Genomic DNA, 16,395 nt, shown 5'->3' with positions numbered 1-16,395 from the left:
CTTTTTCTGTTGATTTGTTGTAAAACATGATGTTTTAGTGCTTAATTTGTAAAATCCTAATGTAATTTGATGTTTAATAGGCTTTTCCTTAATCCCTCCTTATTATCAAACATTTTCGCTTATCCAACGCTTTTATTTTTCAGTGATTGGTTGGGGGGGGGGGCGCCAAAATTCTGTTCGCCTACACTTGAAAAATACCTAGGGCCGGCTCTGGCTCCAGAGGAACTTTTAGACTTCCAAATGTTTTGGATTCCATCTTACCTTGTCCCTTATACATGGAGTATTTGGGAGCTGAAGTTTAAAATGTCCAATGCGCCAAATATTCCTCATCCCTGAATTACTCTAGCATCTATAGCTGGTAGGAAGAGCTCTTAGAGATCTGCAAGAGAAGATCCTTCAGTGTCATGCATGGACAGAATGGCATGTGATACACACTCACCACCCTTTAATCCATAATGTACTTAGCTGAATTTGGATTCCAGTTTTTGTGGTCCTCCTTTAGAAGGGGACATGTACTCCTTCATTTCAAAACATGGTAAACCAACTCTGCTCAGTTTGGAAGGCATCTAGCTCATCCTATTAAGTAAGATGCTGCCCTTCCAAGTCCTAGTCTCCCGATTTCTTGACTGCAACCCCATTCCGGTTAATGACTGAGCCAAGATATGGAAAATCTTGAACTATTTCAATATATGTATTTTTAAATATTTACAGGTCATCTTTCTAAATGAAGTCTACTGAAAGCAGCAAACAAATACACTTATAAAATAAAAATGCAATAATATTTATTTATTTATTTATTTATTTACAGTATTTATATTCTGCCCCTCTCACCCCGAAGGGGACTCAGGGCAGATTACAATGAACATATGTATGGCAAACATTCAATGCCATCCGACAAACAACATACAGTATAGACACACACAGAGGCAATTTTAACATTTCCTGCTTTATGAGGGTATGCTCGATTCAGGCCACAGGGGGAGCTGTTGCTTCATCATCCACGAGTGACACTGAGTGCTGTACTTCCTCATTCCTTTCCACGTGCTGCTGGCAGTTTTATGGTGTTGTAAATTAGTTAAATTAGCCTCCCGCATAAAGCATACCAAAATTTCCTAGTTGACAGATGCAACTGTCTTTCGGGCTGCTTAGGTAAACAGCAACCCGGGCTATTTAATGGTTGGGGGCTTAACCCAACCCGGGCTTTGAACTCATGACCTCTCGGTCAGTAGTGATTTATTGCAGCTGGTTACTAGCCAGCTGCGCTACAGCCCGGCCCAATAGAATGGTATAATAACATTTTAAAATTAAAATTCGGCCAGTATCTCTTAATTTTTTTAGTGTCACAAGACAACTGTGAAAAAATACCATGAACAAAGCATTCCAAAAAGTTGATTTTCAAAACAATGTTAATAATCCAGTTGAGAGAGCAAACCACAAATTATTGTGAAACAAAGTACTATAAATAGGAGCTACGGAGAAGGATCTGGACCCAGTGTCCACCACTCTATGAAATTTTAAAGGCAGAACAGCAAGAGATAGACTGAGAAGGATAGGGTACTTCCCTGTAACATGATCATGTGTGCACTCACACAAATGGGTTATATGCACCTGCATAGTGCATCATTCAGAACTTTCTAAAGTTCTACAAAAGTGTTTTGGTGGTAGCCCTTCATCTATAAAACTGTGAACCATCCATGCACACCATGCCAGTACACCTCTTGACTAAAACTTCATTCCTTTGGATGCTACAGCAGGACACAACAAGGGCAGAATGGGTGTGGTTGGATGGATTTACAAATGACCACTCAAAAAGCTATAGCTACAAGTAAGCAACCTGTCCTTCTCCTTTGTGTTCACTATGACTTATACAAATGAGATACCAGCAAGCTACCAACCACAGGAGGTGTCATGGCACAGAGGAGAAAAGCATAGCCCTTTCAAACACAGCCTCTGCCGGAGACATGTCCAGTTTATGAGAGATGAAAGTCAGAGGCTATGACCAGGTAGCAGCTTTACAAATATCTTATGCAGGGACCTTTCTCAAGAATGCATCCAATGCTACCATCACCCTAGTTGAGTGACTTCTCTCTTGGGCAGGAGGCTATTCGCCTGCAAGTTCACAGGTCAGATGAATGGTCACTGCAACCCACTTGGAAAGACATTGTGGTGAGACATGAAGCATTTTCTTTGCAGATGAGTAACAGAATAAAAGTCTCTACATCTTCCTGAAAGAAGCCAAATCATCAACACAAAAAGCCAGAACCCTGAAGAAATACAGTACATGGAGTGAGCATCCCAGGTTACTGGTAGTGTTCAGTAGGAAAAGTGGAAAAATAATTGATTTGGATGGAAGGTAAAGGTAAAGGTTTTCCCCTGACATTAAGTCTATAGTCTTTGGGGTCGGTGCTCATCTCCATTTCTAAGGCGAAGAGCCGGAATTGTTCATAGACACCTCAAAGGTCATGTAGCCAGCATAACTGCATGGAGTGCTGTTACCTTCCCGCCAGAGTGGTACCTATTGACCTACTCACATTTGCATGTTTTTGAACTGCTAGGTTGGCAGAAGCTGCAGCTAACAGCAAGAGCTCACCCTGCTCCCCAGATTCGAATCACTGATCTTTCGGCCAGCAAGTTCAGCAGGTCAACAATTTAATCCACTGCACCACCAGGGGCTCCTGTTGGATGGAAAACAGCTGTCATATTTTGAGTATGGCCACTATAATAATGCACCCTTCATGCTTGTGAACAATGAAATCTTCCAGACCATTATCTAGACAGAACAGACGAAGTAAAGGAGGAACTTTACCTTGACCATGATATCTCATGCCTACACTGTTGATGCCAAGAACAAAGGCTCATCCTTTAAAATAGTCTGACTTGATGGAGTAGCTGAAATCTGAGGCTTTGGAAATTATTCAAAGATCTCCCCAACAGCACAGGTTGAGGCAATTTTTCAAGTGACAATGCCACAGAAATAAGCGTAATGCCCTCAAGGAATACATGGAACCAACTGAAATTGCTACCAACGTCTCTTTCTGTGCAGATTCCATCTGCACTGGATAACTAATGGTATCCCACTGAGATGGAGGAGTAGGATCCAAGCAGACTTGCAATGAAGACAAACATGAGAAAATTAATCCAAATGGTTCACCTTCTTATCCTTAGATCTCTTCTAGTTGTGCTTAAATTGAGACACAAATTCCATCTCTATTTTCTAGGAGTGGTCAGAAGTCGGACCCATGAAAACAATTTAGATTTGATTGGTGCAATGGACCAAGTAGGAGTCTTTACCATCTTGCATTTCACAGAAGCAACATCTGAAACATCTAGGACAGAGGTTCTCAACCTGTGGGTCCACAGATGTTTTAGCCTTCAACTCCCAGAAATCCTAACAGCTAGTAAACTGGCTGGGATTTCTGGGAGTTGTAGGCCAAAACACCTGGGGACCCACAGGTTGAGAACCACTGATCTAGGAAATCATGTAACAGCAACATAGATAGAAGAATCTGAAGAAAACCATAATTGTGGGTCTAGACAAACAGGAAGAGGTTATATATGTCAATATTGAGAAGTACTGGAAGCCTGAGTAGCCACTTTGAGAGCATTCTTGTATGTGAAGTCTCTCAGCCTCAAAGCCCCCTTTCACTCCTCAAGACATGGGTCACATCTACACTGACCACTGAGGGTGAAGGGCCAGCAAATCAGCTCAGTGGCAACTAAATGATGCATGAAGCAGATTCAGATTAATGTAGATCCAGGTTCCTTTAAAGGTGCTTTGAATCACACTAACTCATGTCGCAGGTTGCTCTGAATTCTCCCCCAAAATCCAGAGCACACGACAACTTTGAGCCCATATAAACAGATGAACTGGTTCTGAGATGGAATTGGCCGCATATGCTCACATGGAAAACTGGAGTGGGCAGATTGAAAGGAAATGTCCAGGAGCAGGGCATGGACTGGCTGGGTTCCTGAAGAGCAGGCCCGTAGCCAGGATTTTGATTGTGGGGGGGGAGGGGCTGGGATTTTGGTTGGGGGGGGGGGTGTGAGTCTGAGTGAGAGAGGATCTACTCTAGCAAACCTTTTGTATCGTTATCCCAATACCCCCCTTATGCATATGGGATATATTGAGCATGGTGATCAGATCATGATATGAATAAACATAACAGTTTAAATAATAAATGTAAGGCCTTCTTGCGGACCACCCTGAGAATTTGGGGGGGGGGGCTGAAGCCCCTCAAGCCTGCTGCTACATGCCTACTGAAGAGGAGTCCTTCCCAGTGCACTATTTTGTTATCTTGCAATGTTACGATTTTTAACTGTGTAGAATCGTATATTTTATTGTAAGCCCCCAAAGTGAGAAAGAAATAGTGCTCAACATAATAAATAAACATGGCACAGAGCCTATGTGTTGGTGGATAAGATGTCCTTCCATGTGGAAATGTACATGCAGCCTGTAGCAGTGAAGAAAAAAAGAAATCTAGCAGGTGTTATTTTATTTTATATATATATATTTCACACACACACACACACACACACACATACACACACACACACAGAGGGGTTAGGGAAGGGGAGAAAATCGCCTTCTTTCTGGGTGGGAAGTATTTGCTTTTGGTGACAGCAAACCCCAATCCCACAGGGCTGCTTTTCTCCCCACAACAAGGTGGGCTTGAACACTGATTCCATTCTTCTGTCCAAGGCGACTCTCAATATTAAAATGCTAAAATTGAGGGGGAGAGTATTTCTGTCAGACGCATACACACACACAAGGCTCCAATTATCTTTTCCCCCCACAAGATGTTTCTTCTGTCCATGACTGCTCACACTTCGGCAATCTTGCCAGCAAGCTTCAAATAATGTTGTGGGTTTTTTTAAAATAAAGGGTGGAGGGAATGGGGGGAGAGAAGAAAGAGAAACAAACCCTCTTCCAACGCCACAGTCATGAACACAACAGCTTGCGCAGGCCTAGTGCTTGGAAGGGTGGGGGGTTAGAGGTGCTTCTCTCTCTGCAAAGAGTGACACTTCCAACTTGCCAGCATTTGCAGGCGTGTTGAGGTTCTCCATCACCACCACTCCCAACCCGCCACGCCGCCTCCTCCTTTTATTGGAAAATAAATAAAAATCCAAATAAAGATCCCTTTCGGGAAGAGCAATGATGCTCGGAGAGATCCAAGCCTGGCCCCACTCTTGGAGTCCACCAAGTCGGGCAAACGTCCCCTTTGAGGACCAGGAGGGCTGGATCCTGGTTGCACTGGAGGTGGCAGGAGAGGAGAGGTTGGCCTGGCCTGGCCTGGCCTGGGAAGCAAGGCCCCCACGTTGCCCTTTTCCTGCACTCCCTTCTTCCAACGTCTGAGCAACCGGTCTTGCTGCAAGAAACATGTTAATTGCCAACGGAGCTCATTAAGGCCTCCCCATGCAAAACACAGCGAGGGAGATGAAACTGGACAAAAGCGCAATAATGAACTGTCAACAAGCGAGCCCATCGACAAGACCAGGAGCACTCAAGGAAGAGGCATTTAGAGGCAACAAAGGATTGTCTGGGACAGGAAGAAAGGACGACCTAGACTTTTGTTGAGTCAACACAATTGATTACAAATGAGAGATTAACAGGATAGCTGCGGAGGGTTTTTTCCCCCTTCTTTTTTTTTGGAAAGGAGGCAGAAGAGAAAAGTCCAATTAAGTCCACCGAATGTTAACTACATCGCTTTTTCCACCGCCAGCTCTGGAGAAATTCTCATTAAACCATCCCTGGCGATTGCCTCCTTCTTCTCTCTCCTCCCCCCCCCCCCCCAGCACCTTTTTTTTCCTTTTTGGAAAAGTAATTTGTCTCCCTGATGGAGCAGAGAAAGGGAGAGAAAGAAGCGCCAGTTCTTGGCACAATGAGCTTAGGAGACGCACTGCAAAGAGCCAAAGGGGGAGTTAATGAGCATCTGACAAGCCGCTTGGATCTAGGCCTGGCAGAACCGTGATGAAAAGATGGAATTGGCCAACAACTATTCTTTAGATCAAACATAAAAAGGCCAATCTGAAACAGGCCTGCTCAAAGCTGGTGGGGGGAAAAAGAAAAAAGAAAAAGGGAAAAACAGAAAAGAGAGGCCCGCTGTGGGTATGGAGAGGAGCCCTCAGCTGCCCTGATCGGGGTGGGAAATGCATTGGCATGAAGGGGGCGCATCCTTCAACGGGCCTGCCCCAGCTGGGGAAATGCACCGCAAAGCTTCCCAATTAGAGCATGAATGGGGATTTGCGGTCCTACTCCCTCAAGAGAGAGAGAGACAGAGATAATAAAATTCATGTAGTCTTGTTTAAAATCCTTCCTAAATGTCAAGCGATTGAGCCAAAGCCTTCTGGAAAGGGGCAGGGCTTTGCTTCCCGTCCCCTTCGTCTATTACTGCCCTGTTCCTCTCAGATTGTAAGATGGTGTTCATCTTGGGGAATCTCTGGCCTATGGTAGTAAAACTAGGTAAAGAGATGGATCATGTGGTGGAATAAAAAATCACACGTAGATCACATTTGGCCAGTCCGCTGAGAAAAAATATGCCACGCAGATGATCAGCAAAGAACAAGAAGTTTACTCTTCAAAATGCAGCACGACATATATACAGTCATACGAACAGTTGCACTGACCCACACAACGTCCTTTGAGAGAGATTCAAATAGTCCCTAGATGTCCATGTAAAAGGTCTTCTTTTAGCATCCCAGAAGCAAAACCTTCCATGGTAAGTTCCTGCACAGAAAATTACATGTAACTGTTGCCAAAACTCCCAGGCTCAGTTAGCTCCTGGGTGTAACCAAACCAATCAGCTTTGTGCTTTGCGTTTTCAGTTAACAAACTCACCAACTGATTTTACATGCTCTAACAGGTCATGTGATTTAAAGAGTCAAGACACAGAGAGAAAAGGTTAGCATCTTGGTAATTTTTGGTTGGAAGCACTACGGTTGGTGTCCCCCAGTGCGATAACCATGGTGTCACCCACATGGACCTCCTCTCAAAGCAAACCATACCACATTGTAGCTAAAGTGCTAGAAACATTGACACAATCAGTTATATATTGTACTAATAATAATAATAATAATAATAATAATAATAATAATAATAATAATAATAAATCTAGACTGGAACACAACACACCAGACATCATAGTTGTGGAAAAGAAGAAGGTTTGGATCATTGATGTTGCCATCCCAGGTGACAGTTGCATTGATGAAAAACAACAGGAAAAACTCAGCCGCTATCAGGACCTCAAGATTGAACTTCAAAGACTCTGGCAGAAACCAGTGCAGGTGGTCCCGGTGGTGATCGGCACATTGGGTGCTGTGCCAAAAGATCTCAGTCGGCAATTGGAAACAATAGACATTGACAAAATTACGATCTGCCAACTGCAAAAGGCCACTCTACTGGGATCTGTGCGCATCATCCGAAAATACATCACACAGTCTTAGACACTTGGGAAGTGTTCGACTTGTGATTTTGTGATACGAAATCCAGCATATCTATCTTGTTTGCTGGATCATACAATATAATAATAATAATAATAATAATAATAATAATAATAATAATAATAATAATAATAATAATAATTTTATTCTTATACCCTGCCACCATCTCCCTGAAGGGATTTGGAGTGACTTACATATGGGACAAAATGCCCACAAGACAAAAATACAAAACATCCATTAAAACAAGACACAGATAAAATAAAAAAAACATAGTAAAATATAAAAAACAGCAGTAATGAAAACAACAGCCAGTGCTTGTAGTGAATGCAAATGAAACCACATGATCTGAAACATCATTGCAACTGGATAATAATGACAACTCTGACCAGAGAGCATGAGCATTAGAAGGTTCAAAACGTCAGTTAGCCTATACTTTTTGTCTTGTAGGTATATTGATACAGCACATGTAAACTTTGTGGTCATATCTAGCTATAGGAATATTTTGCGGAAGGACTGCACAAAAATTTAAGAGACAGTCATGGTGGTGTCATCCCTCTGATGGTGTTACCAAGTGCAGTTTGCCCCCACCACTGATGCCATTGGAGACCTGTGGTTTCAAGAAATTCGGGACATAAAGAAGAAGTTGCCTGAACCTAAGTAGTTTTGGGCAGAAAGTAATGGTGTCACTATGGTTGGTCTTACCCAATGTAGTATCTCATGGGGTCACCCTCATGGACCTCCTCCCATATCAGACCACACCATAATATTGCAGCTAAAATACCAGATAACTTGACAAAATCAGTGACTATAAAATACCAGCACCACAAGATTGTACTTGGATAATAATGACACTTTTGACCGAAGCATTAGAAGGTTCAGAAAGTAAATCAGCATAGGCTTTCAGCTTTGTAGAAATACTGTTTTAGTGCATGTAAGCCAATATTTTGTGGTCATATCTAACTACAGGGATATTTTTATTAAAGAAATACTACATTTCTGCTGAAACACTGCACAGAAATGTTATAGACAGTCATTTTGGTGTTGCTCCCTGGTGTTGAATAAGGGCTTTCCTTTTTGCACTTCTAGTGAAACTGGTGTTAGTGTGGGAAATGATTGCGTTGGTATTTAATGGCTTCTTTAGCAGTTAAATACGTCTTTAGCAGCTGCATGTGCATGTGATGGTTAGTGTGAATTTAATAAGACTAGGAGCTACTGACTAAAAACATTAGTGTCTATATACATTTCTATGGATGGACCAATGTTGCATTTATTTTATTTAAAAATACCATTTTATCACACTATTCTAACAAAAAAAATAATCTCTCATGTTAGCATAATGCAATATGTTACAATTGAAACCAGTGCTTCTCAGGCTGATATAAGAAGCCAGCAATTATTTTTCAATACTGTGTTCGTGTCCATTGGGTACAATTGTTTCTTTCTTTCCTGGATATTTGAACTGGCAACCAATGGCTCAGAGATCTGCACTAGTCTACTCTGAGTAGCACTGATGTAATAGTGATAAGACACAAGGTGGAACTTGGTTTGTTTTAAATGGGGACCAAAGTGTTGTAGCCACCTTGAGTTCCCAAAGAAGGAAGGAAGGAAGGAAGGAAGGAGAAGGAAGGAAGGGAGGGAGGGAGGGAAAGAAACCTTCACCTTAACTCAATTGAAACTGTGTGCATGTGTATGTATCAGACGTGTGTCTTACCTAAACCTATTGAAATAAAAAGTATTTGGGGGGCGGGTAATAAAGTAGTATTGGCTTTACAAAATATCTGCTCGTGATGATGGAGATGAAAACTGCCAAAACAGATAAGGATCACATTGCAGTCTGCCATATTTGAATTTTCTTTTGGCAATGTGACTGAGATTATGAGTGCTGGCATTTGAAAACTTATCACTTACTACATCATTGGAAGGTATGAAGAATGCACAGCAATGCAGCATTTTACCTGACGGATGGTCAATAGGTCCAAGCAATAATGGAGAATCTGTACAGGTGTCAATGGCAATTGGACACCATATGTAGAACATATTTTCTGCTTGTGGAATATGCATGAAATCTGTCAGATGAGAGGTAAATTTCCTGAAATGCTGGCCCCGCTTCGGGGAAAGAGGAAGACTGGCTCAATTAAGACTGTCTCTTTTAGCAGAGTTCGCAAGTGGAAGTGTGGAGTCTCTTGTGTCTCTCTGAGACTAGATCTGGCAAACTAAAGCAGACAGGCATTATGCAAATTACCTAACTAAAGAAAACTTTTCTGGCTGCATTGGAAAGTACATGTCAAACATAAATACATACATTGCCTAGGCTACCTAGAGGAGAATTTCAAGTAAAGGGGAAGCTCAGCAGAGCTGATAATCATAATCTCGAAGGAGGAAGAAGAGAAAGAAAGGGAGGAGGGTCTTTTAGGTGGTTGCAGACACACCTGGAAGGTTTTTTTGGTCACCTGGGGTGCATGCTTAGATACATGGATGCATTGATCACCATATCCTTCTGCAATGTGCTTTACATTGGGATACCTCTATACCAAGTTTCGAAGTTCCTATTTGTTCAAAACACAGCAACCAGATCAGAGTGAGTATATTACACCTATACTAGAGTCACTCCACTGGCTGCCAATTAGTTTCCGGGCAAAGTACAGAGTGTTGGTTTTGACCTTTAAAGCCTTACATGGTTTGGGCCCAGGTTACTTAAAGAATCACCTTCTCCCATACAATCCACCCCACTCACTTCGGTCTTCTGCAGGGCGGCTACTCCAACCAGCCAGAACCTGATTGGCCACCATTACCCAGAGGACCTTTTCATCAGCCGCCCCAAGACTGTGGAACCACCTGCCAGATCAGCTGTCGGAATGTAAAACACAATCAAAGATCCATCTCTTCCAGCAGGCCTACCCAGTCCATTTAGTATAATTTCAAGAGCAGGAAGCACTTTATAGAGTTCAAGTTTACTTGCACCCTTATTTATTTCTGTTGTAGTAATTTAGAAACAAACTAACTAAGACCCATGCCATTGACCATAAAGGAATATGAAAAATCTCAAGTTATTTCTTGATATAAGTAAGCTGGTAGGAGAAAATGTCATTCTCCCCGTCATATACTTATTAATTCATCTCTGACTAAACAAGCAAGATTTGTTATTTCAGCCTCTCAGTAGAAGACTTTCTGTATCATAACTATGTCCTATCAGAGGACCCATTGTTCCACCTCCTGGTGTGATCATAGCAGAATATGTACTACGAAGAAGTCAGGAGTGTGTTGTACAAATGAAGACTCTGTGATGGAAGAGTGTGTTCCACTTTCCTGGACCATCCACTAATATGTACTTATTTATCATCACCAGTCCTGGCTTACGGCAGCTGTCTCAGGCAGCTGATTTTGAGTGTCATGAAAAGGAAGCAGATTGTTATTTCATTTAAGATTGCACTTACATTTTTATAGACAGGTGACTTTGTTTTTCTACCTCAGATACCCAAATACCATGTGTGTGCATGTGTGTGCAAGTTTTACCTCAGGCTGTAAGATGTTTTCGTCTGACACTGTTATTTATACTTATAAATAGAATACTTAATCAATCATTCATTATTTTTGTTCTTTTTGTTTTGTTTCTCACACATTTTCCTTAATATGAATTTCACAGACATAGAAGCAAAAAATCACAGCACTGGAAGGCAGCACAAGGATCATGCTACGCCCTGCCATTTGGCCATAAGAAATGGCCATAAACCTCTGAAAGTATTATTGGACACTTCCCCAGTCCAATATCGATTCTATAGTGCAAGTAGCCTTGTGAAATGAAATCGTTATGCAGTGAAGTAAGAGAAATGCTGCTGCCAGTTCCTATTCTTCCACTTTATTTATTATCATTTGTCCTAATGATAAGAAAATCCATCTTTTTTATTTCGGTACTATGTGTGCATTTCCACAGGCAACAGGAGGAAAATGGGACAGCTTAAAGAGCATGCATAAGTGAACTTATCTCTCAAAATGGGTGAAATATAATAAAATCACACTTTTTCTATTCCATGTTATATGGGTAGGGCAGCATACAATGAAGCACAGAAAAGATGGAGATGGAGAACATTTAATAATAGAAAGTCCTTACCCTTGATTCCAATTTCTACCTCTTTGACTCTTCCGGAGTTGGATTAGACGCTGCAAATATTTTTGATACGGTCACTTATTTTTTTTTATTAAACAGTATAACAAAGCTGTGTGTGAAAGGATAATCACAGTCCAGGTTCCAGGAGAGAAAATTCACTTTTTTTGGTTCAAAAAAAGAGACGAGACCAGGGAGTCTGGAGAAGCTGAAGACAACAACCTTGAAGATGACATGCAGCCCCATGGCTACACTTTGCCCAAAGATAAGAAGATAGGGATAGAACTATACTAAAAGGGAAAGAACTATGAAAATATGACCAGATTTGATTTGCAATGGCTCTTGACAGTGCTATTGATTTGAGGTTCTTCACCCTTCCCTGCACAATGGAGAAAGGAGTCAAGGCCCCTGAGATCTATCTGAGTGTGCTCCTTCCATCTTTTTTTATGGAATAAAGAACTCGGAAATTAACATTTGGACTTGGAGACCCCGCTCTAACATGATCAGAACCTGCCCCTTAATCGCTTATGCTGGCTTTTGGCATTACTGAGAGATGTTCCAGTGTGTCCTCACTTGCAACAGAAAGAGACATATTGCAGCAGCCAGGAGGTCTTGGCAATATGCTAGCTCTTCTTCCTAAACTGGCCTCACTATGACGATAAAAGGCATTTTGCGAGACAATGGTAAGCAAAGGAAGGAGATGTGTGCTCTTGGGTCAACTGATGTAGTAAGAGGAACACCCAAGAAGTCTTGGGTAGTCTCTTCTACAAAAATCCCATGAATTGCCAAGATGTCTTTCTCCACTTCCTCCCCTGCTTGCTTTTTTGGCAGTTGCCAAGCAGTCCTGCAGAAATAGAAGCATTTCGTGCACAGCCACCAGCCTCCTCCTTCTGATTCATTCTGTTAACAAAGTGAAGGTGGGGGGTGCATGGATGACACTCCACTTGCTTACATCGTACCATCACCAAAATCCATCCAGCACAAGGAGAAACTGGAGGCTGATGACTGCAGGCACAAAAGCACAATTGGATCCAGCAAATGGCTTGGCAATCAAGGATTTGGGGGTGGGAATGGGAATGGGGGAAGAGGAAGCGTCTGCAAATTTGATCATTGTAGGTCAATGCTGGCTCTAACAACACATTTTAAACATGGTTCATAGACAACACAGAGGCAGAGTGGCAGACTTCATTCAGGCACCAGATCAGCTCTCCCCCCTCACCCCCACTTTGCTCCCAATGGGGGATGTGTCGTCTATCTGACCTCCTGATCTCCTGTTTCCTTACGGTTATATCGTTATTAAGTGGTTAGGAATATACAATTCCCTCCAGGCCCTCTTTTTCTCATATTGAAAAGCAGACTGTTTCAGGTTGATGTGTGGCAAAAGTACAAATGAACGGAATTAACCTATGGAGCCAAATAGGTAGTTTAAGGGAATCAGCTTCCTTTTACAGCAGAAGTGGTATCAGTAACATATAAGTACAGAGTCTGCGAGCTGAAAATTATGGCTCATTATGGTTGACAAATGGTTATTAACCGAATGGGTCTTTATAAAGACTGCAGAATGGAAATGGGGCCATGTTAAAGGCGGGGATGGCTTCTTACAACGTTGCAATTTCTAAAGACTTTGGGGCTATTAGAGTCTGCCTCTCACATACACACCTTCTAATGATTAGCACAATAACTTTACTTCTGGACTAGGCAATGGCCGTCATTATAATGGGTGGGATGCTTATGGACAGCAATGCCTGGGCAAAAAGTGTCACTTCTCAGATTCCATGCTCCTATTATCTCTAAATTGCAGGAAGAACCTGGACATCAAGAGGTTTGACTGACTGTGCAATGCATTGTTCCATAAATCACTGCATCCATTCCATTGATGGAGGCTGAGCCACTTAGTGTCAGGGATGATTGTGAAGTTAGCACCTCATCACACCATTCTCCAGTAGTTAATATTTTCCCATGGAAATGAAAGCTTTTCATTTTATCCATTTCTATCAGAGAATGCAAAAGGTGAGGGAATCCAATGATTGCATTGTTGAAGGCTACCATGGCCAGAATCACAGGGTTGTTGTGTGTTTTCCAGGCTGAATGGCCATGTTCCAGAAGTATTCTCTCCTGACACTTCGCCCACATCCATGGCAGGCATCCTCAGAGGTTGTGAGGTATGCCTGCCATAGATGTGGGCGAAACGTCAGGAGAGAATACTTCTGGAACATGGCCATACATCCCGGAAAACACACAACAACCCAATCCAATGATTGATTACAGATCCTACTGCATTCAATTTTTTCCTCTTTGACTAGTCTTTTGGAGTACATTGTGATTAATCAACTAGTAAAAATATGAAGATGTTCATCAACAGATGGCAGGCCAGCAAGTGATGGATTGACCGTTGGGACTATGAATACAATGTTACATGAAACAGCTGTGATCTGGAGTATCGGAGGAGCTATCCATACCACTGAAATCACAGGCACTCAATTTTGTAAATTAGATAGCATATTTACCCACCCACCATATATATTTGAATAGGAGTATCATTGTTCCATCTGAAACAGTCCAGGCTAGAAACAGATTTGGTATTTCCTGTGCTGTTTTCAATTGTGTAGTGTCCTATCAGGTAAAGTTGTGATTGTGTCCCAAACAGTTCTACACACAATCATATTTTCCAGACAAGTATTCACATTTTCAATATCGGTCAAGTATATCTTGCTAACATTGAGATGTGGGGATTCCACACAATGAAAGGCAGGGCTGAAAAATTATCTTTCTGCCAAGCAACACTTAAGAAGAAAAGACTGATACAAATAATGGCGACAAAGAAACTGGAAGTTACACATACTCTTTGGGTATGAGATTATGCTCATTGCTGATATTGCTGAATGGCATGTACAATCATATTTTTATTCACATAGTACATTTCAGGTAATCTGCACATTACATAGATTGTGCGCAGTCAAAGAGTGACTCTGGTTGGCCAACACAAAATGAAGATGATCTGGCAAAAGTCAACAGGAAGTAAAAAAATTTATGACTAGGAAAACTTTTGAGGACTGAGAAATTGGAAGAAAACCATCTTCCCAACTTCACATTGGCATGTGGGGTTTCGAAACTAGTTTTTTCTAAAGAAGCCACCGTTACAAATCATTTTCAAAAAAGGAAGGGAAAGTTCCTTTGGGTCTCATAGGAAAAACATACACAAGTCTGAGAAGACAGTATACTCATTCCTGTCATAATAAATTATGATGTATCATGTTATCTGCATTTTGCCATCCCCTATATCAGGGTTTCTCAAATCTTTCCCACTTGCGACCCCTATCCATCTGAGAATTTTTACACGACCCCAGGTATATAAAATAGGCATAAAAGAAAAAACCCTGAAAATAAATCGTCATTTTCAAGGCTTGCTAAGTTGGCTGATTTTCCTTTTTGTGGAGTACGGCTGAAGCATTTTCTGCAGAATCCCCTGAAAATGCTGCAAGTTGTTGCTAACAGATTCATGTAAATGTCTAGGTGGCATTCAGAAACCTTGTACTGTTGCCAATTTTTTCGTGACCCCAATTTCGAGCCAAGGGGACCCCATTTGGGGTTGGGACCCACAGTTTAAGAAACAGTGCTTTGCACTAATTGCTAGGTTGCATATTTAATGTAATGAGATTCTTTTTTTAAAAAAGGTCTTGAAGTAAGCAAAAAATATATCAAATGCAAACCTGCCTCTTTAACATCACTTGATAAAGCAACCGAATACTCCATATATAGAACATACAGTATGGAAGGATTTATAGCAGCATTTCTTTGGGCCAAAAGGCAGCTATATGTAGTTCTCTCTTCAACAAAACAGGACTCTTCTTGAATCTTTCTCTGCCCCTCCCTTATCATCTTACCTTCCTGTTTTCTCTCTTTTCCAACTACTCAAGGAAAGATAACTTAATAGTTTGGAAAATGGCGGATCTAAAGAAACCAAGTGCTAGAGTAGCAGCTATGTTCTCAAAGCTTTTATTTTCCTCTCCCCCGCACGGAGTCATGTAAATTATAAGTCTAACATATTTTAGAAAAAGCTTAAGGAGATTGTCTGCAGAGATGCATGAAGACGAGATGTCTATGTCCTTTTGAAAAATCACCCCCAATGAGACAAAACTTGTGTTGTCTTCAGCCTCCTACATTCTGTGGCGTTTGTAAAACCCAGCCATGGATCAGCTTTTCATACTTTCTCCTTATTCAGTTACATGGCAGAGGACCAAATCTTGCAGAAGAAAACATTACCAACTTGTCTTCATGACAGAACACTGAGTAGGTATAAAATTGCGATGGTCTCTATGCCAGGTTTTGTTTTTGTTTTTTTGTGTTTCAAAAAAAGCTTCCCTGCTTCGAGGATGAAAGCCTAATTTGATATTTTTGTAGTTATATAACAGTAATATTTTGTGACATTTTGTATTGTGACACTATAGATGAAATTGTCATCGGACTGACACCCTTTACTGTTTATTCCTTAATTACAACTGTTAACAACACTGCAGAGAAGCGTGCTAATCTGCCATCACATATTATGAAAACAACGTTATTGTTACAAACACCAACACCCACTCAACAGGATAGATCTAAGATGGCAGTTTCTGTTAAAAAAATTAGAAAACCTGATTAGTTTAATGGACACTTCAGCAGGAAAGGGGGGAGAAAGTTGACAGCAAACTTCTAGCAGTCTTTTAAAAATGGAACCATTTGCGAAATGGCAATGTTAGAGGAATTCTTAGTATTTTTGAGTAATTGACACTTACATATTCAGGATAACAGAAGCAAGCAATGCAAATAGCCTGACATTTTGGGAGGTACATTGACACCTTTCACTCCTTTCAACC

At 41.4% G+C, this 16,395-nt stretch overlaps 1 protein-coding gene across 1 annotated transcript in view; it reads right to left on the bottom strand.

Moving 5' to 3' along the window:
• Positions 1-765: 765 nt before the first annotated feature.
• Positions 766-16,395, bottom strand: part of cep15 (centrosomal protein 15) — a 42,470-nt gene continuing 26,840 nt past the window's right edge. The window contains exon 5 of the mRNA XM_062969659.1: positions 766-2,675. Coding sequence (XP_062825729.1) covers positions 2,634-2,675 — 42 coding nt within the window. The 3' untranslated portion in view covers positions 766-2,633. The remainder of the gene's footprint in view (positions 2,676-16,395) is intronic.

This window comes from Anolis carolinensis, chromosome 2 (genome assembly GCF_035594765.1).
Source record: "Anolis carolinensis isolate JA03-04 chromosome 2, rAnoCar3.1.pri, whole genome shotgun sequence".
In the NCBI taxonomy this organism is placed as follows: Eukaryota; Metazoa; Chordata; class Lepidosauria; order Squamata; family Dactyloidae; genus Anolis; species Anolis carolinensis.
Note: the sequence above shows the minus strand (reverse complement) of the source record. Positions and strands in the feature narration are given on the sequence as shown.